The following is a 27,844-nucleotide window of genomic DNA, read 5'->3' as shown; positions in this document are numbered from 1 at the left end:
CTAAATAAAGCAAACCAACCCAGTAAGAGAAAGATTGCGATGACATCTAGCAACGAGAAAGTACAACTGCAGACGCCAAACAAGCACCCCGGAAGCCTCAACAACCAGAACTGAGAGACTATAAAAATAAGGAGCGGCTGGTGGCAGGTTGCGCCTTCTTGAGGAGTTGTGACTCTGCGACTCCCAGGGTGCCCAGCGCTGTTCTTTGCTTGTGTTTTTGCTTACTCGAATTAATAAATACTTTTCTATAATTTGACTTAAATTGTCAAATTTATGACAGCCGTCATCTTCTGTTTCCACCTGAGCGTCCTGACCTTTCTCATGGCCAACCCTTTGACGATGGCAAACAGCTTGTGGCGGATATTGCAGAACTCCAAATGTGAGACCTGCACTGTGGGGATCTGGGTGGGGAACATCTCCCAGAGGCAGATGAGAAATTGCCTCCAGAAGTGGAAACTGCCATGTAGTCGGCTAAGAGAAGGGGGAGATGTGGCAGGTAAAAGCGGTAGGGGGACGTGTGCTGATTGGCAAGGTGAACAAAAGGAAGGGTGTCAATCACAGTGACAACATGATAGTCAAACAAGCCACGTTCTTTGGTTTTATACCTGTTCACTTGTTGCAGGCAAAGATCCAAACTCTTTAATGTATTTGTCAGTTTCTTTGGCAAGCTGGTTTGTGTACTGCTGCTTCTGTTGCCTAAAATGAAATGCAAAATTTCATTAGAGACTGCTGGTTAATTTTGTTTGAATTTCACCTGTTCTCAGAAACACAGTGGTATTAAACACCTACTGAAGTGCACAAAGCCATCCTTCTACTGTTTTTCACTGCAAAAGCATGACAGCAGATCACCATGGATTCCAGGTGACATGGACACTGAAGGAGTGTTTCTCAGTGTGACAGCACAATTGCTCACCTTTTCAACTTTTTTTTTTTGAGATATTGTAACTGTTTCCCTAACATGCAGCAACAAGGTCCCCATACAAGGGTCTCATTACTGTGAATAACTAAAGATGCTTTTCCATTGTCTTTTTCAGGCTATTAATAATTGAAAAAGCCTGCTCTTATAAAAGACCGAGCTTTTTCCTGTATGGAAGAACATGGGGCCTCAATATAATTCCAAGAACATGATCCATGAAAGGCCAATTCCTGACAGTCACTGGGAAGCTTATCCGAAGAGATCTATATTCTCCCATGATACAATAGGTGTGAACTTAGGAGGAAAACTTAAAGTTCTAAAGCAATTAATTAATAACTTTAGCAGTGTTTTAAAAAGCCTTATCAGCAGCATTTCCATTTGCATTTTATGTTTCTTTTCACTTTTGCTATTACCACACACTCCTGTTACAAATTTCACTTTTTTTCCCTTGAATAATTCAAATTCTTTACCTGCATTCCCAGTCTGGAAAGCTGTTAGCAAACAGTCAATATAAATACTTAGAAGTAATCAAATAACTCTCCTGGACAACTACAAACATGAAAGGAAGAGCAAAATGTTCAGATTGGTGAAAAGGTGACTGATGAAAACTCAAGGAAACTTACCACATTAGCACCTTCATAAATGGACTAGAATACACTCAAATTTCTAGCCTTTTTGGTTTTGAATTTCTGCTTAAGATCTTGCCTGCTACTGCACAAATCACGTACGTTGATCTTGATGTATTCAATCTCCAGCATGACATCTACCATAGATCGTATCTGGCTAGTGTTATGAGCTCTGAGCTCAGGTTACTATGAAGCAAGTTGACTGTTCATACAAAATGAATACAATGTATTGGACAGAAGGCATATTTCCTCCTACTCCTCATTTCCATATTACTCCTACTATGCGCAGCACTAGCCACAGCCACAGTGAAGACTGACAACTTTCTCACCCACAGGGTTAGCACAACACAATGTTTACTTGCATTTATGCTGCTCAGTTTCATGTGGTAAAGGAGGCTGATTTGAAAAAAAAATCATAATGGTTCATCAGACTGTGCTGAGAAGTGGAGAGGTGCTGACTGGCATGTTCATGAAAGTCCACCTTCAGGCGACTGAACTATAAAGCACAGCATCTGTGTTTCAATCCCATTTTAACGTGCTTTTTTTTGTAATTTATTCTACAATATCATCTCTTACTGTAGCTTTCATTATTAAAAAGACATTCTACTTTTTCCTCCAGTACTGTGTCTCACAAAAAAAAAAGAAAAGAATACATCCAATACGTTATTTTGTGAAACTGATACAGTCAGATTTGAAGAGCTGACTGGAGAATGGGGTGAAGGGTTGAGGGAGTGCTTGTTTTTTTAAAGAGCAATACTGCTTTTTAGTCCTGTTGCTTTCCTTTGTGGACAAGCAGCACAAGTTTTATACATGAACTGATACTGCAGGCAACATACATATGCATGCCACCTGACTATATAGTACAAAGACTATTCAAAATTAATTAAAAGCAAAAAAAAAGGCACCTCAACATTTAAATTTCAAATATTTCCCTATAATTGCCTTTCCCAGTGAGGACAAGCACCTTGTCTAACCAAAAAACCCACATCTGATCACCTTCCTGGGAATCGTCTGCAATGCAATGAAATTAAATGTTTTCATGTGAAATACTTACAGCTGTTGCCTCAACTCATGTGTGTCTTGTGGTGTTCCAAGCTGATTTAGTATTCTCTGTATTTCGGCAGCTGTTTGTGAAGAGGAAGAGAAATTTTAGCGGTGCACAGACATTTCCAACATAAGTTTATGGTTTTTTGCTTGACAATTCTAAAGCAGTTCATAGAAACTGATATTGAAGACTTTTTTAATCTACTGAAAAGATTTCACTAAGAAGTTCCAGAACAATTTGTAGATGTTTTTGCCAACTCAAAGATAAAGCCCAGGGTTTCTTACCAAGGATTGGAATATATGTAAGTCACTGATCCCGGAGATGGTTCAAGAAAAGAAGTCTTTGAAAGAGTCATTAGCTACTAAAAATTTAGTCAGAGAAACAGGAACTGTAAGATGGATTTTGTGCAGCTTGTTCCTTACTTGAGTTGAAAACCACCAAAACCTAAGTGAAAATTCTTCAGTGCTTTCTACAGTGGAAACCTACTGCCAAGCATCAGTATCAGGTGGAGGTCTGGTACTTGCATGGGCCAAGAAGCTCTGTGTAGCCTCCTGGACCTCAGTGCTTATGCACAGCAGCTTGAGCCCAGACATCCAGACATGCACAAGCAGCCACAAGTACCAATAGCTATTTTGAATAATAAAGCTTTTTTTTTTTCCAGTGTAATATGTCGTTTTAAAATAAAACGTGTCCTTCCAGTGTTCTCTTTTGAATTCAGTGTTAAGTTTTAGTAAATATATAAAACTTCAGAATACTTTGCTTTCAGTTTTATATATCAAAGACACACTCCTCTCCGATTCAAGAGCCAAGGTGCTCATTTGTTCTTTAATTATTTTTACACGGAGGAAAAAAACCTACAAGCATTCTGTTGACATCTATTTTGCAGATAGAAAAAGTAGCATGCCTTACTGCCACCTACAGACAGAATTATTTAATAGCAAATGAGGAAGTGAAAATGGTTTGTACTTAAAGGCTCACACTCAAAAAACTCTCAGAAACAAGGCCTATATTTAAAGTATTTTCACACCAGCTTATTTAGATATTTTCCTACTTCTAAAACTGATCACAAACAAATAATTGACGGGAAATTAAAGTACAGCATAGCTGGACACTACACAATTCTATGCAGAGTGAAATTCGTCCCAGTTCAAGAGTATTCAAGAATTCGGTGCAAAATTAAAACACATTTTATCACAATGCCTGAAAACAGCATAAAAATAACAAAGTGTTAACAGGCTTTGAAACCTGACATGGAAAAATAAAATAAGGAAAATATATATCCATATATATCTCAAGGACTGAACCGGCACCAATTTGCCGGGGACTCCCAGAATTTAGCATTTTCTTCCTTAACTGTTTAAAATAAAGGTAACAGGAAAAAAAAGAGATCTTTTCTGCAGTTTTTCATTCGCATGAACTGCATAGGGCACTGAAAAAATGAAACACTTATTACTTAAATAAGGAAATATAGGAAAAAAAAAAGGAATGGTAAAAATTTTCAGTTTTCCCAACAGTCTTCAGCAGCAGTTCCTATGCCATTTTTGTAAAAAAGGCCAATGTCTGTTGTTTTGAACAGGCACTAAGCAAGTTGGTAGGAACAGGAATACAGAATATGTACAGAACAAAGAAACTGATCTTGCAAAATTTACAGTACGTACCTATAGATCTACAGGTTAAAGAAATCCATCCTTTGTACTCCTTCACATCAATAAAAACGTGATTGTGTATACAGGCTTAAATACATTGATGTATTTCTTATATACTCAGATATCTTTTTTTATTACAGACTCCTTACTGTAGCTTCTACTCACAAAGACATTTGATTTAAAACTATAAAACTACCTAAACTGCAGACATTTATTCAGACTCCTGAACTTATACAGATGTATTGGTAAAAAATAAAATTTAGAATAGGTTTTAAGACAGTACCACCTGGATGAAGGTAAAGTGTCTTGTTCCTTCAAACACACACACAGACCTTAAGAGAATTTGATTTAAAGCAAGAACTAGCTTCAAAAACTTTTATCTAAAAAGTTAACATACTTCCCCTTCCCCAACAGAAAAGCATGGTGGCTACAGCCCCTCTTCTTGGAATCACAGAATCATTGAGGTTGAAAAAGACCTCTGAGATCATCAAGTCCAACCACCAACTCATCCTTACCATGCCCACTGAACCATGCCCCTACTAAAGCATGTGACTTAAGGGCAGAAAATAGAAATCTCTGTTTGAAGTTGGCCCCCTTCCTCCCTTTTCAAGTAGCTGGAGGAAGGAGCACTGCTCCAGTCCATCATCAATCCCATCCTCAGCTTCCTGAAATTTAGAAGCATCTCTGCTCTCTCCCTCCATGGCACCAGTTGGGAAGCACATGGGGGGCAGTCTTGGCACTGAAGTGGGAGAATAAAACTACTGGAAACCTGGGAATACTTTTTGCAAGACAGAGGCCCCTATATTCTCAACTTCACTGCTGATCACAGCATTTATAATGTCCTCCTTGTTTCACCAGCCTTTCACATCATGCAGGGAATTCAGGCCGGCACGTCAATGCATCTGGCTGCTCATTGGATGCCTCATAATTCATCAGCAATGACACTCAAGCGTCCCAGGGAGCTGAAAGCACAGGCCTAAATCACAAAGCCATAAATACACTGATAATCATCAGAAGTCAAAGATCAGAGCACAGTTTTGATTGGTTCCTAGGTGACCTCATCCTTTAAGGTTTTCCATTCCCCACTTCCTGATTCTTCCAGCTTCCCACACCCAGTAGAAATGACAAGGGACTACAAATAAAGGAATAGCCCTGCTGCCAGAGGTCCTTTCTGCTTTTCTGGGCGTTACCAATCCCACAATGGAGCATGAACAGATCTTGTGTGTGATTTTCAGTTTCAGCTCTTTCAGCGTGAAGTCTGACACTGTAGCTCAGGTTCCATGGGCATGCAGAAGTAGCTGCTGGACTTTGCTTCAGAGCTGCAGAAGCATACACACCGTGTGTGCACAGACACTTCTCAGTCCTCAGAGGTACGCTAACTGCTGTGGCTATCTCTGCAGTAGAGGTCAAAGTAGATGTTTGCATATAATGACAACCAAGGGTTCTTTCAGAGCTTACAACAACCCCACAAGAGCAGAACTTGTCATCTACTCTATCCCAATGTTTTCTCCAAGCAACTACCATCTCACATGCTAAAGAATCTTACTTGTTGCACTTCAGAAAGAGTATTAGAAAGAATCAATACCATATTGGTAAGAAGATTTTCATTTCTTTCTGCAGTATTCCTAATCTGCACCACATAATATGTAACTATCAGTTGTTGAAAGCTATTTGGCTGCTCTCCGAGCAGTCACGTGCACAAGAACAGGTCAGACATGGTTAATGATGAGCTAGAGAAACAATTAAGAACTAACCTGAATACCTATGCAGAGAATTAGTTAAGAGCCAACTTGCGTTTGCTTTTACTATCCCAAACAGGGGTTCCATTTATAGGCAGCAGAAGCTCTAAGTAAAGGGAACAGGAAAAAAAAAAAAAAAGGGCACAAAAAAGCCCTACAATGCTGCCTAATATAAAAGGGCCTCATTTTCTCTACAAGAGTTACAGTAGTAGTGAGATTTACAGTGGAAATAATTACTTTTAAAGAAAAAAAAAAGTAGGGGTATTTAAGAAACATGTTCCTGTCAGATCTGCAGTATGCAATATTTATTTCATATATAGAAACATATTTGAAATATTGGATCATACGCTACCTGGAGTAGGTCACCCACCTTCTCTGGCCGGGCTGAGAGATGTCCAAGTACCACATTCATTCTTAGCATGATACAAGGGAAACTGAGAATGGTCTTGATTTGGAACACCGGCCCATAAATCCAGCTACAGGAGAGATGCTATCCCAACTTACCATCAGCTTATTTCCTATATCAATCTCCTTTCAGCTTTATGTTACCCAGTTTAACATTCATAAAACCAAACCTTAAAACCTTCAGTTGGCCATGGCCATCTTCAGCTTGTTGCAGCTTTACAGCTGAAGAGTGAGGTGAATCAACACACTTCCCAAACTATTCTTAAAAAAAAGGCCGCAACACAGAAGCATGAAATTCAGTAAAAAAAAAAAATTTTTAGTCAGTACGTCTTATCTCCTCCTTGCAGCCTGGAACTCACTTCTATTCAGATCACACAAGATGGCATTATAGCCATGGAGCAACAATTTCTTCAGTACTACAGTCCATGCCAGAACAATCACATCGCCCAATTTCATAGAGTTGCTGTCAAATGCTTCCACAGGAAACACATGGGCGTGCATGGAAAATGCACCATTAACAAGCAACAAACAGGAGCTACCATACTACCAAGAGGACAACAACCAGACAAGCAGGATGGGCAAGTACAATGAACTCAGTATTGCACAACAGCAACACCTGAGACTCATCACAGGAAGAGGGAGAACTGTTCCAACCAGCAGCTACAGCTGCTCCTCACTCCTCACAGCAAGGGGTGATCCACCCCACCACTGTTTTCCTGAAAAAGGGGCAGACAGGGTTTCAGTCACTGCATAAGGTTCAGAGATCTAAATTCAGTAGGACTAAAACTAACAACGGAGATTTAAAGTCATCGGTTTTCAGTCATTATTCTAGCTTCTGAGCCCAAACAAAATAAACAGAACCAGCAAAGCATTCCTCTGTACACACCAAAAGAAAAGTCTGCTCCACACAAGGCTCCAGCTCAGCTACAGCTTCAATTGGCAAATAAACATTACATGCAATAGCAGCACACTTACTATTCAGCACACTTTGTCAAAGACCTTATGCACATTGTCGTTGGTTGGGTAACTACAAAGAAATCACCTACTAGTTTCAGGTGAGTCAAGAAACAGCACATATCGTTACAGACTGTGCAGGATCCAATTAGACCCAGAGTCTCTCCAGAGTAGGTTATTGGAATAGAAGAATTATTTGTAAAAATGACACCAGTTTAGACCATTGAGTTTTTGTCTGGGGACAACAGACCTCTTCACTTTATTCAAATTCCATTCAGTGTGTTTACTTTCTGTGCTTTTGACTGAAACTGACTAAGGACAGACGCTGCCCAAGACATTCCAGGGCTAACACTGTATAAAAGCTGTTACATACAACAACGTAGCACAGTGGCAATAAAATCAGCATATTAGGAGTTTTCTGTACAAGTGTAAGTACCTCTTTAAAACTGTTAGTATAGTTCAAATTCACTAAAGATCTTCAATAAATCATAACACTGCTGTGCCATACACCTTGCTATCCTTGCTTTAACAAGAGTAATAGTTTACCAGAGTAAATAAATCAGGATACTACCAGCCAAAGAAATTTCAACCTAATAAAAAGCAACCCCACCTGCCCTCCAAGAGGGTACTCAATTGCCATATTCTACGAGTCCACTGATTTGGTTTCAGATGATTAAAAAAGTAAGAAGTGCAATACATCAGTGCAGAGGAACAGTACCTTAAGTATTAATGTACTAAGACAAGAAACGGGAGACTTGATTGGTACAAAAAAAGCAGGAAAACAAAGACTTGTACCCTTTCCTGCTGGGTTTTATTATAGCTTCTTACAAATGGAATTATGCCTGCAAGTGACCAGAAAGAAACATAGGTAGCAATGACTGGAGTTGAGGATCTGCCTTCAATTTTTTCAGTTCAACTGTAATCATTTCATGCTAGTGTACTACCATTTCTAATGGTTCTTATAAAGAAACTGTCAAGTGGGATTGAAGTAATGCTTGTTCTTCTAATGTGGATGCAGTGCACACTAAATGTATGTTAAGTGCATAATAACTGATCATGTGATCAATTACTACAGTTCAGCTGAGGAGAAGTCATTAAGCCACTTTATATTCATATCCGAAGTTCTCCCTGGTAACTCCCTGAAACCCAAAGTCAGAACATTTGTCCAAAGAACGACTTATGTTGTAAGCAGTGCATGATTCTTTAGAAGGGAAGAGGGATAACAATTTTAAAATGAAAGAGGGTTGATTTACATTGGGTATAAGAAAAACATTTTTCCACCATGAGACGAGACAGGGAAGAATGTTTGTCTAGAAAAGTTGTGAATTCCTGGAAATGTTCACATCCAGGTTGGATGGGGGTTTAAGCAACCCAATCTAATGAAAGGTGTCCCTGTCCATGGACTAGATGAACTTTAAAGTCCCTTCCAACCCAAGACATTCAGTGATTCTGGCAGAACTCTGACCAGATCCCTTCCCATCTCTGCTGCAAATGCAGGTTGTTCTGCAAAAATGATCTTGTCTAGATGAGATCATATATACGCTCCACCACCAAAAGAAACAGTTGCTCAGACAAAATTGCAAGTGTCTCCACTGGTCATCACGTTACTTGCAATTGCACGGTGATTTTATAATTACTACTTAAATCACTTCCAAACTAAAATGGCTTCGTTTACAGAGATCTTTCTTACCCACCTTTCCCAAACTACTCAGCTACAGCAAACCAAAACAATGTAGGACAAGGAAAATTCTGCCTTTTCTGCACATATTAACGTAAGTAGTGCTCTAGGGTGTGGATGGAAGACCCATTTTTTCACTCAGTTTTGCTACTGGCCTAAATAAATCCCAGCTCCTCTCATCCACTATCATCTACTTAAGGCACAGTGCCTTGGAAAAGTCCATAAAATGAAATGCAAAGAAGCGTAACAGTTGCCTAGACCCCCTCAGCACTCAGCACTTTCCAGGTCTTATGGAAATCAGTTCAGTATGAAATTCAAGATTCCAGATCAAAGAAATCTTCCTGATGACAGCAAGAACAATAAAAAAAGATTTGTTCTAGTGAGTATGTTCCAAAGAAGTCCAGTTTTAGTTAACTGCAACTAATTGGAAATTTCTAACAATATCATTGTTACAGTCTCATCAAGCACTACTTGCTTTAAAACCACAGCTGTACAAAATCACACTTGAAACGGAAACAAAATAGATGCTGTTTTCATACAGGGTGTGACTTCAACACCTCACTGATTTCATTTACCATTCTACCATCACTACTTAGCAATCTCTATTCTTCTAAGGAATAACCATATGAATCTCTTAGAGAGATAAACATGGCGGCAGACGTATTTTCTCATGAACGTTTCAGACTGTAAAAGGCATTTATCAGAACTCTAGCATCCCTCAGGGCTCAATTTACTTTCATGATTTTCTACAGTTACAAAAATTGAAAGGAAAAGTCATATGACGGATGCAATTCAGCTCTGATTTTAACAACATTCAGTGTTGTTACTGGTTTACAGAATGCTTGGAAATTGGACAAACTCACTGTCACAGGAGAGGTATCACATGATAAAAGAATCACAGAAGCGATCTCTGCTGGTTGAAGTTGACCTCCAGGGAACACACTCTATGTGAACAGATGTTTGTGCTACCATAACAAACAGAAAACAAGGAGTCGGCAGAAAGCAGTGGTCCTTATGAGAAAGACCCTCTTAAAGCCAGACAGACTGTCCCTAGCCACAGGCAGATTTTGGCTACTGAATTATTATCACATATTTTTAAAATAATCTTGTAGCATGCAGAGCACATGCTTCTCCAGCTAGGCTCATTTTCAGTGTGCACAAACAAGTCAAATACCCTATCGCTGACCTTGTCAGAAATGAGCAAGGGTAAATTATGACATTGTTCCTGACTTTGCAGCCATCACTGAGCAAAGCTTGCCATGACCTTTATGAACGGGGGAAGTGGGGAGGGAGAGAGGGACACTGAAGGAATATGAATGCCTCAGATGAGTCACTGTGGGCTCTGTAACTGTATGATTACAGTTTGTAAGCCATAAAATCCCTCAAACTCTAAAACTAGGCATACCTTATCAACATCGGGCTTTGTTCTGTGTCCTCTATCAAAACGCACCATATTCCTGCACTGCTTCTCAACCAGTCCTTAATTCAGGCTTCAGACGTTAGCGGAGATGCAGTAGTTACCTATGTAGCTTGCACTCTTCTTGCTCCTCTTTAGAGGATTACATAGACTTTGGTAGCTCAGTGCAAAATCAAACAAAAAAAAAAAATCAGGAGCAAAGTGAAACAAAGGCAATAACCCCCTACATGGGAGAGAGACTTGAGAAGAAGAACGTGAGGGTAGGAAAAAAAAAAAAAAACCACAACATAAACACAGTGAACTACTTCATCTTGCAGAGTTCCTGTCACAGATCCAAAGTCAAATCTTTCAAGCTGAGTAGAAGGGGTCTTTATCATCCTAACCATATATTTCCTACTCTTACAGCTGTGAAATCATCCTTCTAAATGAACACAACTTCCATCCTGTTCCCTGTAGGGTATATCTTTTCAAATAAACAGTTTTCCCTTGTCTTGACACACACAAAGTCTTTAAAATACAGAAACCTGACAGATTTGAAATAAATTTTTGCCCTCATTTTTACATTTGCAGGAAGTCTGAAATTAACATATTCTAAAGCTTTTAAATTAGGCTTTTTGTTTTACTTGTTTTACTCTAATCTTTCAATTTTCTGGATTTCCTTTTGTAAAATTCACTGCCCAATTCTGCCTCTGCCACCTAAGGACAGCTACTCAGCTACTGGATATCAAGAAGAACTTTCATTTTTGCAATCCCAGAGGCTCAATGCTACAGTTTTAACAAAAGGCATAAAGAGAAATGCCCCAGACTAGCTCCCAAAATCTCAGCTCATAGGTAACATCAATAGGCTAAATATGAGTTTGCATCTCTTCAGGCCAGGGAAAGTAGGCTCCACTTAATATTAAAATTGCTTGTTTCTATGAAAGTGTTGGAAATGCAAAATAGAGCAAGGATACTTGTAAGAACAGCTGAATTTTTTTTTATTCCCCACAGAACAGTCTAGAGTTTGGGACCTCAAACACATCTAAGGTGCATTCATAGAATCATAGAATGATTCTGCATTCCTGGCTTAAATTTCCAAGAGACCTTATATCTTTGGGGTCCTAAAAATGACCTACCAACACTCTCTTCCCTCCAAAAATCTGCCAGCCTACTACAGACAGTACTGACTGTTCTAGTTTATCTGGGGTTTGTTCAAGGCAGAATGGACCTACAACTCTTAACATGCCTTCAGCTGCACAATTGCATCAACAGATCTACAAAATCTGTTCTTTAAATTTAAAAGAGCGCTAAGCCATCCCAGCTGTTACCTGATATAAATGGTGCTCTCTATTAACACAAAACAGCTCAAGCCAAAAGCAATATCACCCGCAAGTGATTTCATTATTAGTCTGCTTAACCAGCATAGAACTTTGTTAACCAATAACAGTGGACTAAAGAACGAGGAAAGTAAGGAGTATTAACATTAACAGCAGCATCATGCGGGTGGCATTATGAAACGCTTGATATTTAATATATGCTTTTTATCTTGTACATATATGGCATTTAAAACCAGTTCACAAGGAAGCAAATCAAATTTATTACTTTTGGCAGGGCTAAACAATTCAGCTTTGAAGTTGAAAAGTACAACAGTAAATATTTTAATTCCAAGCAATGCTGCTTCCTATAAAACTTCTGTATCATGAAACCTCTAAAGTAGAGTATTGCCTAATTCAGGAAGTTAATCTGTATTCTTCCACAAGTTAAAGGGACAGCTTCTAGCTGGAAGAACCAGCTTCCTTTCAACTAATCTGTATCTCATCCGTAGCTGTGTAGAACTATTCAGCTTGCATGTTAACAGAAGTATGAATTAGTTTTGTGGGACTTCTCATAACATACCAGTAATCTGAAACTAAATTCTCTCTCACTCCATTAATCTAATTCTGAAAACCTGAGAATCTCCACAACTCCAGGCACTGTGATAATGAAGGTAATTCAAACATAATGCTGCATCTCGCAAATGCTGAGAACTTCTGTATAGAAGTGAAAAATCAAGTAAACAGCTTGGAAGCAAGAGTATGGATTCAGGGTCAAGATTCCAGTTTCTCTCTCCCTCCCTCCCTAAACAAGATCATAAATGCACCTAATAGACACCTACTTAGCAGGTGACTAGCTCTACATCTCTGTAAGTTTGCAGGCTTCTCCCCGTTTGACCTGAAAGTTCCCATGGTTCGCAACCTTTCAACAAAAAGACAAACAGCTCCTGTGCGTGGGAACAAAATAGCTACAAAGTGGCCAAGCACTTAGAGAGGCCTATCACAGAATCATAGAGTTGCTCAGGTTGGAAAAGACCTTCAAGATCAAGTCCAACCGCAACCTAACTCTAATAACCCACCGCTAAATCATGACCCTGAGCACCACATCCAAACGGTTTTTAAACACATTCAGGGATGGTGACTCAACCACCTCCCTGGGGAGCCTGTTCCAGTGCTTAACAACCCTTTCTATAAAGAAGTTTTTCCTGATGTCCAACCTAAACCTCCCCTGGCGCAACTTGAGGCCATTTCCCCTTGTCCTGTTACCAGCGAGAAGAGACCAGCCCTGCTCCCACTGCAATCACCTTTCAGGTATTTGAAGAGAGCAACGAGGTCTCCCCTCAGCCTCCTCTTCCCCAGACTGAACAGCCCCATTTCCTTCAGTCTCTCCTCATAGGGCATATTCTCCAAGCCCTTCACAAGCCTTGCTGCCCTTCTTTGGACCTGCTCCAGCACCTCAGTGTCCTTCCTGTTCTGAGGTGTACAAAACTGAACACAGTACTCGAGGTGAGGCCTCACCAATGCCGAGTACAGGGGCAGGATGACTTCCCTAGTCCTGCTCACCACACCACTCCTGATACAAGCCAGGATGCCTTTGGCCTCCTTGGCCACCTGGGCACACTGCTGGCTCATATTCAGCCGACTGTCCATCAGCACACCAAGGTCCCTTTCCGTCAGGCAGCTTTCCAGCCACTCCTCCCCAAGCCTGTAAGGTTGCCTGGGGTTGTTGTGACCAAAGTGCAGGACCGGACACTTGGCCTTATTGAAACTCATACGGTTTACCTTGGCCCATCGTTCCAGTCTATCCAGGTCCCTTCTGTCCCTCTATCCAGGAAACATGCTCAGCATGCTCACAGAACCCAGATCCTCATAAAATCTAGCAGAGGAGAATGGACTACAACAGTAACGGAGTGGTTAGAATGCTGTAGGATCTAGAGGACAGTGAGGGATTTAATCCAGTTGTGTACCTAATGGTTCCTAGAAAATCGCTTGGCTGGGCTTTTTGAAGCCCCATATCCCAGTTTTGAAGCCATGTAGCAGTGTAGATAACATATCTGGACTCAGGTATTGGAAAGGCAGAAAGACCCCTCTATTGCTTAGACTTAGCCACCTAAATTTCAAAAAAGAAGGCTGAACTGCAGGTAACCCCTGTGGCACGTCTCCCTCTAACTAGGCCTCACCAGCTTTCTTTTAGTAAGTCTAATAAGACTTACTAAAACACAAGGAGAAAGGAAACACAGTAGAAACAAGAAAGTAGATGGAAGAGGCAGGATGAGACTACAGACTTACTGAATATAGCACAAGATGGTTAATTATGTTCAGTGAGAGCGTTCACAATACTCTAGTTTCAACTACTGATCTCGCTTCATGTTTTCACCTAAAAACAGAGACTTCTGTTTTACATCTCAGTGTCTGTCACAGGCTGTCAGCCTGGCTGTTGATGGCTAGCTCCCTTATGACAAAAAGGATTCTTTGCGTAATTTGATCAATTTCTTTAATCAATCAATTTATATTTGCTGGTCATATAAAACAAACCTATGAAAAATACAATGAAAAATGGGGAGAAAACTACTGAGAAGCCTAGCTGCCCAAACTTACCTCTAACTTGAACATCTCAGTTAGGTGACTAAAATATTAGGTGGGATGAATCTGAGCATGGGTTAACACTTGCATAATCTTATTTACATATCCAACATGTGCTTCCAAGGACATGCTGCATGGTCACAGCTCCTACCCCTGATAAGCAATTAAAGCTCCAGCAAACATTTGATGCAATCCTTGCTCAGCAAACACCCCTACCTACAATCTTAAGGTGCCACATAACTGACCAGGACAAAATTAGCTTATTACCAGTGGCCACGTTACTAACTATTCATTCATTCTGTGAATACAGAGTGATACTGCACTTCTCCCAGATAAATCACACTTAACCACGCATCTGAAGGACTCAATCTGCTGTGTGGCATGCCACAAACCTGTGAAATGGGCAGGTGAGGTCAAACAATGAATTTCCATGAATAAATCTGAGACACTAACCCAAAACACAGAGCACGGACACTGAAGTTTTATATTAATACACATAAAATCAACTTACAGCATTGTGTGATCTTCTGGATGTTAGAAGTTATGCGCTGGGCTAGTTGATTAGGATCCACCAAGCCGGCACTGTACGACATGGCTGGGTAGATGTGCTGTCAAGGTCATCCACGATGGGAACGATCTCCACCTATTAAGGACACCTAACCCCCCACAAAGAAAACAGAATTATATCCTAGTCATTGGCTTACAGAAGTCTTCATCATCATAAAGAAAAATATACAAGAAAAGATTTTAAAAAAACCCTTCACATACTACTGTTGACTCTCTCCTAAAACAGAATATTTCATAGAATTTAGGAGAACACTTTCGTAAGAAGAGTTCAAGTATTAAGAAAGTATTAAACAAGAACGTGACTATATGATAACTCACTATTAGGTTTATTAATAAACATAGCTTAAAATATGTAATTACTCCACAGCAGCTACATCACAGAAACTACTACCTTTGTCAAAGTTCTAACATATTTTCCCCAGTGTAAACAAAAAAAAAGTATGCATTCTCACTTATTACCATTACAGAAAATGTTGAACATTTATCCTGTGACTACCAAATCCTCTAATGAATTATGCCCACAACCAATTGTATGGTTATTTCCACACCATGTATCACTTATATCACCAATAGAACTTAGCATACTAAACAGCTGGGAAAAACACTTTCTCATCACAAGGTATCAGAATGAATGAGGCACCTTATGTCCTCCAAATACCAATGATTTTTAACTGCAGACAGTTTCAACTGAATTCTATGAATTGCCATTTTATACTGCCTCAGCTGCTATATTTCTCAATATGAATTCATTTCTCTACAACTTGGGTATACAAATGCTTGCAGATGTGTGGGTTTTTTTTTGCACTTAGAACCATCGTATCTTATTCTAAAAGGCCCAAATTAAGTAACACAAATATTCTCACAAATACACTTGCTCCGAAAGAATACATATATAATCACACAGTATACAATAACTATTGGAAATGTCCTGATTTGCTTTCCATCATCACAGAGCAACTTCCAGTCCAAGATCAAAGATATCCAAATTAACATGACATTGCTATGAATACATGTGCAAACAAAAACTGGCAATGAATCTGTTCTGCAGGGAGAATGCAGACAAGTCAAGTATACGTGCATCCAACACAATCCCACAATTTCCATGCTTAGTTTTATTTCATTCTTTCCAATCCCCTGCACTTCACACTCACAGGTTCAATGTTTTAACTTCACCAGTTCCTCCCATTTCTGCTGTTTGACCCAAACCATGCAGTGTTCTCTTCCTAGGCTACCAGCTTCTCGATAAGAGATACTGCTAAAACAGTTTCAGGGACAGCCAACTGACTTGCCAATTGTGATACCTGCTGTCCAGTCTGCAAACTCAAGTCCTTATTACTTTTTTTTTTTAAAAATTATACTAATTAACCATTCTTGCTGCCAAATACTGATTTTTTCCACCTTCAGAATGCCACGTATTAATACAGTGAGGCAACACCCTGGCTGTTTTACAGCAGGATTGTTCTCACGTCGCTTTCAGGGAGAGCAGCTGAACACAAAAGAAAATTCAAATCTTTCAGTGTTCATGGTTTATAGCAGAGCTGCCAAGAGATTGCAATGGTCAGTGCCACAAAACATCCCATCCCAAAACTCCATCAAGGCTACAGCTACAGGAGTCTGGCCCACTGATGCCACCCTGCAGGGTGCATCACCTACACCAGACTACTACCACAAAGCCAAAACTCCATGACTTTGAGAAAGTTGCTGCCCCAGGGTCCCAAATCCTGTTTGGAGACTTTAGGCCTTGAAACATCCCCCAGTAATAAACAATCTGACGGCAGATGAGGAGACATGTATTTGCATTCTTCTACTTAACTTGCTTCCCAATCATCTGCAGATCATACTGCGTCTCTGCACTATACTTCCTATCTTAGTCTGCTGCATATGCAGATTCAAGTTATTTTGAGTCACAGATGAAATCCTGAAGTCAGACAGCTTAAATCCTACTTGTCTGGACCAACGTTAGCACAACAATCCTTGATCTCCTTGGAAACTCTAGGAAATATTGCACCGAACTGGTATTTTCAATGTAAAATGTACAGTGAATAAATGGCTCTATAGCTTAGTATGCTGACAAAAGAAATTATATTGTTTTAGTGGGAAATACAACCATAGGCATAAAATGCAAAGATTTCAGTCTAAAAAAACAGAAGAATACTCAAAACTGTTGACATTGCTTTTTCCTTTCAGACATTATTTCTAAACATGTCAGTATCGTGCTAACTGGAATGCCAGCACTGGCTAAAAAAAACTTTTTAGTTAAATATTATATTTAATGTTAGAAGTTAGAATTAAAATGCAGTTGCTGAGCGGAAGAGCCAGCAAGAGACCAATCATCTCGGGTAAAAGGCTGCAGAACTGAAACAGTCCTTCATGGCTGTTTTCTCCTCTCGCATTTGTATTCACTGACAGCTGCAGGTTAGCACATTTTTTAGGGATTTAAGCGTTGAAAAAAGCAAAGGGCTTGACTTTTTTGTCCTGGAACTTTCTGCAGCTGACTTCAGGTATCTTTACACAAGTTACACTGCACTTCAATGAGGAAGCTGCATCAAATGTACTGGTTATATGACACACAAAACTTTGAGCTTTTCAACTTTCTAGCTACATTGCTGGGCAGTGAAACGTATCAGATAATGAGAAGATGTTCAGATGATAAAACTGCAAAGTTCACATGATATACTCTAGCACATGTGGTCTTCTCTAATGAGTAAAACTCACCCTATCAAGAAAAGAAAAGAGAAGAATATTTACAGGTGTAATTATACTACACTGCAGAGCGCTGAGTCTAGGACGCGCTTGTAACTGAAGGCCCAACAGTCACCACTGCAGCAGATATCATTTAGTTCCCATTCTAAGAACACTCACAAATGATAGAAGCTGATGCAATCCATTAGTATTTCCTAAATTGAACTTTTTATTTGAAAAGCTTTCTGCTTCTTGACATCACGAAATAGCTTCCGCTTTAGACATACAATAGCAGGTACCAAGAAAATCACACAGTGCAACTGTGTATGTAGTTAAAATGCTAATATTCATTCTTTCCATTTCTGAAGTTGCTTCTTTGGGAAGTCCACTTGATTGTTTAAAGAATTATAGTGAAATGAAAAAGAAGGGGTGTGGTTTGGGCAAGGAACAGTACACTTGATTAGAATTTACAGTCACATTGTAGCACAGCAGTGTGAATTCATAGCTGGCTTATCCCATACAAATTCTTCCATCAGCAATGATATTCCAGAGCACTTCGATAACACAGATTGGTGCAGGGTAAGCTCCTGATCTCTGAGTAGTCTGGGTAACAGATTGGAAAGAGGAGTAAGCAGTCAGCCATCAGCTTTCATGAATTCCCAATCACAGAGCAGCCCAAAGAAAAGGAAATTTTTGTATCAAAACAAGCAAAAAACCAACCCACCCTCTCCAACAACAACCACAACCACAAAAAAAAAAAAAAAAAAAAAAAAAAAAAAAACGGGAAGTGTAAACTTCTTCCTCATTCTAGTTAAAACAACTCTGGTGTCCAAACAGAACATGCACTCCAGCTGCACTCATACACCCTTCACTTGTCAGCCTGGAGCCACTTGCCCTCTGAAAATCCAGACAGCTGCACCTTGGGAAGCCAAGGAGAGTTCTGCTAAGAGCAAGGTCAGGATTTCAGCCGCTGGGGAACAAAACAGACACGCACCAAGCATTTCCTCCCAGACAAAGGCGACAGGAGCATTCATCAAGACCCTGCATTTCCATAGAAATTATCACTTTTCAGTTCCACAGTATTTAACTTCTCCATCATGCAATACTTTGGCATTACTGCCTGCATGACTTTTTAAATGGGAACTAATGATATGCTGCAGTTTGAGGAAGTATGTTTTGCATTCAAACTGGAACTTTGTTGGTAGCACTCAGTTCTTCTGAAAGTTTCAGCTTGGTGCAAGCTTTTGATTTTACCTCTTATCTTCTGCTTGCCAACACTGTCTGAGACTGAGAGCACAGCTGAGGAAACTCAGCTTGTCAAACTACTGAAAGACTCAGTTCTGTGGTGGACCTCTATCGACAGGAAAGAAAAAAAAGAACACAACACTGCACGAAGCAAGACCTCTCTATCCATACATAAAGTACAAAGAATTCAAAAGATCAGTATGTATTTTTCCTAACTTCTGTATTAATGAGTTCCTGTTCATCAGTCACTCCGATATCCCAAGTAAATAAAGAACCTCGGTATCACCTTGCTTTCTTAAAAAGCCTTCATCAGGCATGGAAACAATTTGCTTTTCCCTCGGGTGTTTCCAGTAAGGAGGCTGCTGGCTGCAGAGTCCAGTTTCCGCTGACCAGACAAGGACGTGCAACTCTACAACCAAGCAGCTCTCTGGTGCCATCCCTGAAAGCTCCCTTGGGACCAAACAATGAGATGTGCAAGCAGAGCACAGGCTGGATCTTAGCAGCCATCACCTAACTACACTGCAGGCTCCGGTCAGCTACAGTTAACAAGCATCTAATCTAATCTAATCTGTTTTTTTTTCTCATTTATATATTCTATGATTTTTCCTTCTCCTATAAAAACTGCCAATACACAGCATCAAGACAAAGAGCACTTAGGCAATAATTTTACTATTTAAGGAATGCTTTAGGATCAGGGTCTAGAAGCGTTTAAATGAATCCTTAGCCTTTGGTAAGGAAAAATTAGATGCTGCATTCCATAGAAATGCTTGAAAATTTAAACTTGATTGGAATTAGGACTTTGTGCCTTTAAATATCCAGAAAAATGTCATGTGGTTTTCTTGGACACATTTTTTTTTTTTTTTTTTAAAACAAAGCTTCTCCAAAACTATTCCTAAATGTGACTTCCTTTGTAAACTAATCTCTGCCCTAAAATATACATATATATCCTTCCAATAGGGTGAAGACAATCAAAAATACTGAAAGTATTAGGAAGATTGTATGCCCATTCCCTCCAAAGCAACAGCCAGCCACAATTCTAACTATTGAAGAGTTGTATCATAATGATTAGTAAGATTTCTGCAAGTTGACATTGTGCTGTCCACCTCATCTGAGCAGGTTTCACCAACCAGCTTCTGAGACGAGACAAGGTGACACAGTGCTTTTACATAGTGGCTCCAGCTCCCATTCCAAGGCAGCCCAAAACAGATCATCATTAGAGACCAGCTGTTGCTGACCTTACCAGCAAGTAAAATCAAACTTTAAGAAATCAAAACTTCTGGAATAAGGGACAGACTGCATACTATAAGGCAACCACTTCTCTGCTACAGCACTAGAGGCGTTATCACAATTGACTCATACAGGCAAGAATTAAATCTGTCACTGTTCTCTCTACTGGGGATGAGGGAGGCAAGTTTTGTTTGGGCAACATCTTCCGCCCTCCCCGCCTCCTTATACTTAAGGCTAAAACACTTTGAGAAGACACCATGCTTTGCACTTCTGTTCTTTACAGCTCCGGATGGGCTGGAACCCTGATCCACAAAGGCACTCTGCGGGCTTCCATAACACAAAAACAACTACGGAGCATAATAAATGTGCAAACAGAACAGCAACACGATTTCCTCCTTGCCCGTTTAAAAGAAATGAAAGTTAAACTATCCAGATTTTTTTTTCAAGTCATCTAGCTTCAGGTAGAAGTAAGCCTAAATCCAAAGAGGGAATACGAAAGCAAGCAAAGCTTATTTTAAAACTTTATTTGCTCTAATGCAGCAACTCTAAGATAAAAGATATCAAAAGGTAATTTTCTATTCTACGCTGCCCAATCTCTTTGGCCTTGCCTCATTAGTTGTGCTGAAGCGCATCAAAACTGAACTTACATCATGCAATGACTAGATTAATTTTTTTAAAAAAGAAATAAGAATTGTTAAGACTCTGTAACTGGTCAGTGTCATTTCCCTAGCAAAGATTTCCCAACAAAGATGTAACTTAAACACTACATTTTCAGTTAAGCGTTAGAAGTGCTCAGTATGTAAAACTGAACTATGGAAACCTGAAATATGATTAGGCCTAATGGACAACCAATGCTGTCTCAGCATACGCGGCTAAAAAGGAATATACTTATCACTGTCCAATTCATCCTCATTGATAATTACATTAAGCAACAGAATAATGTGCCTTTTGCAAGCCTAACAACACAAGTTCTTGGGGAAATGCCTTCACAAAGAGAATCGTGCCTCCAAGGAGGAAACAGAAGATGAACACTGGGAACTGGCCCACCAGAATGGCAAAGACTATATATAGGTCCTGGTCTTAATTTTTTCAGAGCTTCTCGTTTGTGTAAGCCACCAAGATAAGTGTTAGTATTTTTGTACAGGGCTACAAAAAGGTGCCTTTACAAAAGGAACAGAAATACAACAGCTCAGTGGAGCACCCAGAAGCACTTTCCTCTAATTTTAAGAAATTTCAACTTTTTACGTTCCTCCTTCCTATTAACAGCATTCACATGAAACCCTGAGCTCACAGCAAGGGGCCTGCAAGGAAACATCTGCACAGAAATCGCCCCACCACTCCGCTCCCAGCTTCTGCTTTGCTCGTTCATCAGGGAAGGTCAGGATACGCAGGCACATCAGCCGAGGCATCAAGCACCCCCAGGTTTTAGCGTTAAGCTTTGATGAAGACACAGTGTCTTGCATTTCAGGCCTGGCAGAGTGAAACCCTCCACTTCTCCCACAGCTTCACCGAGTGCTCACTTTTCAGGCAGCAGCAAGTCACTCCACATGAAAGGCAGCGATAACGCTGGGCCCCAGGCTCTATTTGCATAGGTGATTGGCAGCCTCCCTTCCTTCGGCCAGCACGCCTGGCTCCCCTCACACCTCAAACACCACGAACACTGATGCAGCGCAGCTCAATTCCCTGCGCTCAAACTGCACGTAAGTCGCCACAAAACACCGGCTCGAGGCCCTGAATCTTCCCTCGGAGCACCACGGCAGCAGGGGGATGTCGCGATGGGAGGGGCACGACCGGCCGCACCCTGCTACCGCGGGGCCGGGCAGCCTCCACCCGACCGCGGCTCTCCCGGCACCGCTCCCCCGCCTTCAGCCGCCCCGCTCAGCCCTAGGCCCAGGCGGCGGCCGCCAGCTCTCACACAGCACCGAGGCCCTACTCCGCCGCCCTCTGACAGCTCAGCTCGGCTCAGCTCAGCTCGGCCACCGCCCCGCCCGCCCATTCCCCCGCCGGCCACTCGAGCGTGGAAGCGGGAAACAGGCGGCCGGCCCGACCCGCTCCCGCTGCCCTTACCCGGCCCCGGAGTGCCTGCTCGCGGCGGCGGCTGCGGTGACGGCGGTGACAGGGAACCCGGCTTCCCAAGGGAGGGCCACGGCCTGACCGCCCGGCACCGCCCCGTCCTGTCATGGGGCGGGGGCCGCGCCGTGACGGCGGAGGCGTGGGGAGGAGCGGCCGCTGGGCTGGGCTGGGCCGGGCTGGGCGGAAGAGGGCTGCGGGCACAGAGCCGCGGGCAGGGGGCGCTGCCGGGTGGGAGGGCTCGGGGTGTTTTGGTGTGGGCCTCGCGCCGCGGCCTCCATTGGGGAGCGAGGTTTCAGAGAGTCGTTAAGGCTGGAAAGACCGCCGAGATCATCTGGTGCAATCATCAGCCCACCACCACCGTACCACTAAACCACTTCACTCAGTGCCATATGCAGTCTTTTCTTGAACACCTCCAGGGACGGTGACTCCACCACCTTCCTGGGCAGCCTATTCCTATGCATCACTACTCCTGAGAAGAAATTTTTCCTAATATTTAACCTGAGCCTCCTCTGGCACAATTTAAATACATTACCTCTTGTCCTATTGCTAGTTACCTGGGAGATCTTTGTATTTATTGCCTCCATAGTTGTGCATTAGTGGAGAAAAAAACACTGGAGTGATAAGAGTATAATATCAGAAAAAGATGCTGTGGCATCAGGTTTTAGGGAAAAATGTGCATAAGGAAAGTACAGTGCCATTATATTAATGACCTGTGTGACCTTCTGTTTTGGTCTCTAAATGGAAGTGGAAACTTCTAAGTAAATTGAAAGAATTGAAGATTATAAATATATTTAAATAAGTCTGTTGAGGGGCCTGGAACAAAAGTTGCGTAAGGAGTGGCTGAGAGAACTGACACTGTTTAGTCTGGAGAAGAGGAAGCTCAGGGAGACCTTATCACTCTCTGTATCTATCTGAAAGAAGACTGTGGCGAGGTGGGAGTTGGTCACTTCTTCCAGATAACAGCAATAGGATGAGAAGTGATGGCCTTACGTTGTGCCAGGGGATGTTCAGGTTGGAAATTAGGAAACATTTCTTCTCAGAAAAAGTGGTGAGGTATTGGAACAGGCTGCCCAGGGAGGTGGCTGAGTCACTGTCCCTGGAGGTGTTCAAGAAAAAGGTAGATGTGGCATTTAGGGACACAGTTTAGTGGGCATGGTGGTGATGGGTTGAAGGTTGGACTATGTGATCTTAGTGTTTATTTCCAACCTTAATGATTCTGTAAGTCTATGCCTAAAACCACTGAGGCAAGGGGAGGCAGAGCTAGGAAGTGGACAAGGGGAAACCCAGTCTCTCCTGACCCAGTTACTTGAGAGCATGGAACAGATGAACCCCTAAGGCCTCCTTCACAGCAGCTGAGAATGCACCTGATTCCTGCTCCATTTTTCAAAGGGAAAAATCACAGAATCATGTTTCCCAGTGCACTGCAGGCTGGGATGCTTAACTTGTGAGATTAAATTAAATATTGCAGAGCAAACCCTGTGGTACAGGTGGCTGGGAATGCTGTCTCCTCTGCAACACCCAGCCTGGACCAAGGAAGTTGGGAAGAGTGCTCGTCCTCCTTCATGTTTGTTTCTGCTCTGTCGTGGATCTTGGTCATTGCTAAGATTTGAAAATACCTAGAGCAGTAGAAACTTTCATAACATCGTAACCAAATAGCACTAGTAGAAAAGTCCAAGAAAAGGAAAACACAATGCAGTGAAGTAAAAAGGCTGAAAGAGTAACCATTGCATATTTTTAATATTTTTAAAGCATGCTCAAATGAGAGAGGACTTTTGTGGTTTAATCCAGCAGGCAGCTTAGCACCACACAGCCTTTTGCTTATTCCCTTCCTCCTCCCCATGGCATGGGGGAGAGAACTGGAAAAAGTGAAAAGTAGAAAAGTTGAGATAAAAACTATTTACCAAAGCAGAAGAGAAAGAGATAAATAATATATATGTATTTACAATGCAAGTGATGCACAATGGAATCGGTCACCATCCACCCACTGATGCCCAGCCAGTTCCCAAGTAGAAGCAGCCCCCTCATCCAGCTCCTCTCAGTTTTATGTTTTTTTTCACATGATGTCTGTCATATGGTATGGAAAACCTCTTCGGACAATTTAAGTCAGCTGTCCTGGTTTTGTCCCCTCCCAGCTCCCTGTGCCCCCCAGCCCTCTAACTGGCAAGACGGTATGAGAGAATGAAAAACTGAAACGTCCTTGTCTCTGCACAGAACTGCCCAGCAACAACTGAAACATCGGTGTGTTATCAACATTGCTTTTACTCCTAAATCCAAAACACAGCATCATATAAGATGCTGAAGAAAATCAGCTCTTTTCCAATTGGAACAACAACACAGACTTCAAGACTGGCATGTCTATATAAATTTATATTAATAGATGCTTGGAGATGTCCATCCTCACGTTTATAAATTAAAGTTGCTAAGAAAAATATTCTGATATGCCTGTTTTCTAACTTGATGTGGGAATGTTTACCTTTTCATTCTAGATTTAGTATGTCATTCAGATTAGCAATGATCTTAGTGCAGCTACATGCATAGGAAAATTTCCCCCCACGCTGTTGAAATAGTGGAGATAATCCAGGATTATGCCACTAGATGGTGCACTAATGAGAGGGTAATGCAGTTCTTTTCTGTATTAAGGCCTTGCCTTGATTTTTACATCCAAGTTTTGATCATAAAATCTCCAATGACAGAGCATAGCCACTACTACTTTTAGGAACCTCAGCTAGGCTCACTGTCAGTTTTCCCTCAGAAAACAATGATTTCAAATAAGTACTTCCAATTTAAAAATAAAATAAAGAAGTGCCCCGTTATCAGTAAGAATACTTTATCTGCAGATCTCACTTCAGCATTTCTTTTTGTAGCTTGCAGATAACACAGTCATCAAACAATGTTCATTCTCACTCTGTCAAAATAAGTTAGCTGAATGACTCTCTAGAGACACAGGGTGTTTTGTGGACATAATGCTTGTTCTCACGCGCTCTTAGCTCATTTGGCATCCACCTTTTATTGTTAAATAACTAGAAAAGTTTGTGATATTACTCTTTAATGTAGCCGGTTCCTGAAAATATCTTACAGCCTGGGAAGGAAATTGGATTATTAAACAAACTTTTCATTAAAATGAAAAATTTTCATTACTATGAAAATATTTAAATACCCTCTTTAATATAGTCATCGGAAGTAAGATACAGTTAAGACACCATCCAGAAAGTCCTACTTATTGACTAGGTTCTCCTAAGAGCACAAAATATCCTTAAACCAGCACTAAGAAAATGTGCTTTGTTTTACTCTTATAGTTAAGACAGCAGAATTAATTCAGTTTTTTCATTATTTCCTTTGCTAACAAATAATAGTGTTGTCAGTCATTCAAAATATATGGGCAGGAGCTGTGAAGAAGCCACCTCTAAGTGTAATATTCAGAGATGCTGGAAAGGAGTGCTGCTAGAGAATTTTATCTATAAACTCATGTAATCGCTGTATTTCTAGAGATCCCTCATTTGCGTTACCTAGGAATTGAGCTCTGAACCATGTGTTTACCCATTTGCGGACTACGTTTCCTATTGCTTTTGGAGCATGATCAATTGATTATACAAAATGGGGAAAGCTCTGGAAAAAGAAAGGGAGAAATACTGAGACCATGGTATGCATAGATCTGGCACAGAGGATACTCCTCTGGTTATTCATTGACTCTGAAGATCAGAGTATATGGCATTTTATATCTCTGCTATGGTGTGTAAAATTGAACTCATGGGGTGTCACTTCAAAAACATACTGTTTATATTCCATATGGTATCTGATAGTTGAAAGAGTTTGAAATTAGACCAAGACCAACACCATGTGATTTGGAAATGACATTCCTTCCTGCTCTCCTACTGTCTGAGCCAATGGTCTTCTCCACCTTCCTGACTCCTTCCTGAAGTCCTCTTGCTTTTGCAGGCCCCAATTTGCGAGCACGTGTAGCCAGCAAGGTGTTGTCCCTAAGCGGGGGTGATGAGTACAGAGTGCCACGGGCATTGGAGTTGCTGGTGAAACTGGGGCTGGGCAGTCACTCCTCAGCAGCTCCGCATGCCTGTGTGATGATCAACAACACAGTAAGGAGGAGATCCAGCCCTATCTTCATACTCCTAGCAAGTGTCCTCTCTCCCAGGCATGAGTGGTACACAATTTACCTTACAGGCAAATCTCATTCTTTGCTATCACATTTCACTTATGCACCACTGACATTAGACACGGAGAGCCATGCTGCCTGTGTTTGCTACAAATGGCAAACTGTCTGGCAAGGCTTTCCAGACAGTGCTTGATGCATTCCATCAGGGTGAAGAATTCCTGTTACTGTTGTTACTGCTATTTGCTGATTTAATTGAGCTATTGACTCCAAAACCTGAAATAAGATTAGGTTCCTATTACACCAGGTGCTGTTCCAATTACGGCAGATGACTGATTCTAGCCTTAACAAGCTAGTGGGTGAATTACATTGCAGAATGGCCTATAAATTTGTTTAAAAAACTGTTCTGAGCATTTGCACGTTAATTAGATTGGTACTTACTCTCCAGCAGCAATATTTGTCATATAATACATATCTTAAATAAACAGAGAATAATTCTATTCCCAACATTGATGTTTCCAAAAAGAATAAAAGAAAATGAGGCTTTCTAGCAACTTATTTAAATCTTTATTTGCCTATTAAGTTCTCAAAAATCACAGTATGCTTTATCAGTACTAGTGGAATGAGCTGAAATTATTCTTGCAAAGCCTGGTCTTTAATTAAGAGTTTCTGGAAATAAAAAGTCCTTCTCCCTCCAGGCAGACCACTTTAACATGAGGAAGAGTTATACAGAGCATAAAATTAAATGACTATATTTTGTTCAGATAAAGAAATACAAATCTATGGAAGAACATATATTAAAAAGAATAAAATCTATGGAATTTGAGGACAGCAACTAGATCTGATAGAATCTAATATCTTTTCATTTTGAAAATGAGTTAATTGTTAAGCAGCTGATCTCCACTATTTTACAGCTCATCATCATTATCATTTTACAATTCATAGAATCATAGAATCATAGAATCATAGAATCGTAGAATGGCTTGGGTTGAAAAGGACCTCAAAGATCATCGAGTCTCAACCCCCCTGCCAAGTGCAGGGTCGCCAACCACTAGACCAGGCCGCCCAGAGCCACGTCCAGTCTGGCCTTGAGTGCCTCCAGGGACGGGGCATCCACAACCTCCCTGGGCAACCTGTTCCAGTGCGTCACCACCCTCTGTGTGAAAAACTTCCTCCTAATATCTAACCTAAATCTCCCCTGTCTCAGCTTAAAACCATTCCCCCTTGTCCTATCACTATCCACCCTCACAAACAATCCATCCCCCTCCTGTTTATGTGCTCCCTTCAAGTATTGGAAGACCACAATGAGGTCTCCCCGGAGCCCTCTCTTCTCCAAACTAAACAAGCCCAGTTCCCTCAACCTTTCCTCATAGGAGAGGTGCTCCAGCCCTCTGATCATCTTGGTCGCCCTCCTCTGCACTCGTTCCAAGAGCTCCATGTCCTCCTTGTGCTGGGGGCCCCAGGCCTGGACACAGTACTCCAGATGGGGCCTCACGAGAGCCGAGTAGAGGGGGACCACCACCTCCCTCTCCCTGCTGACCACTCCTCTTTTAATGCAGCCCAGAACATAGTTGGCCCTCCGGGCTGCCAGCGCACACTGCTGGCTCATGTCCAGCCTCTCGTCCACCAGGACCCCCAAGTCCC

The 27,844-nt window shown here is 41.2% G+C and overlaps 1 protein-coding gene across 1 annotated transcript in view; it reads right to left on the bottom strand.

Moving 5' to 3' along the window:
- The window catches only part of STX7 (syntaxin 7), a 33,149-nt gene extending 10,904 nt beyond the window's left edge, over positions 1–22,245 (bottom strand). The window contains exons 1-4 of the mRNA XM_021391419.1: positions 22,090–22,245; positions 14,813–14,957; positions 2,597–2,666; positions 606–696 (exon numbers count right to left, since the gene is read on the bottom strand). Coding sequence (XP_021247094.1) covers positions 606–696; positions 2,597–2,666; positions 14,813–14,894 — 243 coding nt within the window. The 5' untranslated portion in view covers positions 14,895–14,957; positions 22,090–22,245. The remainder of the gene's footprint in view (positions 1–605; positions 697–2,596; positions 2,667–14,812; positions 14,958–22,089) is intronic.

Source organism: Numida meleagris, chromosome 3 (assembly GCF_002078875.1).
Source record: "Numida meleagris isolate 19003 breed g44 Domestic line chromosome 3, NumMel1.0, whole genome shotgun sequence".
Taxonomy (NCBI): Eukaryota; Metazoa; Chordata; class Aves; order Galliformes; family Numididae; genus Numida; species Numida meleagris.
This window is presented reverse-complemented; position numbering and strand designations above follow the sequence as displayed.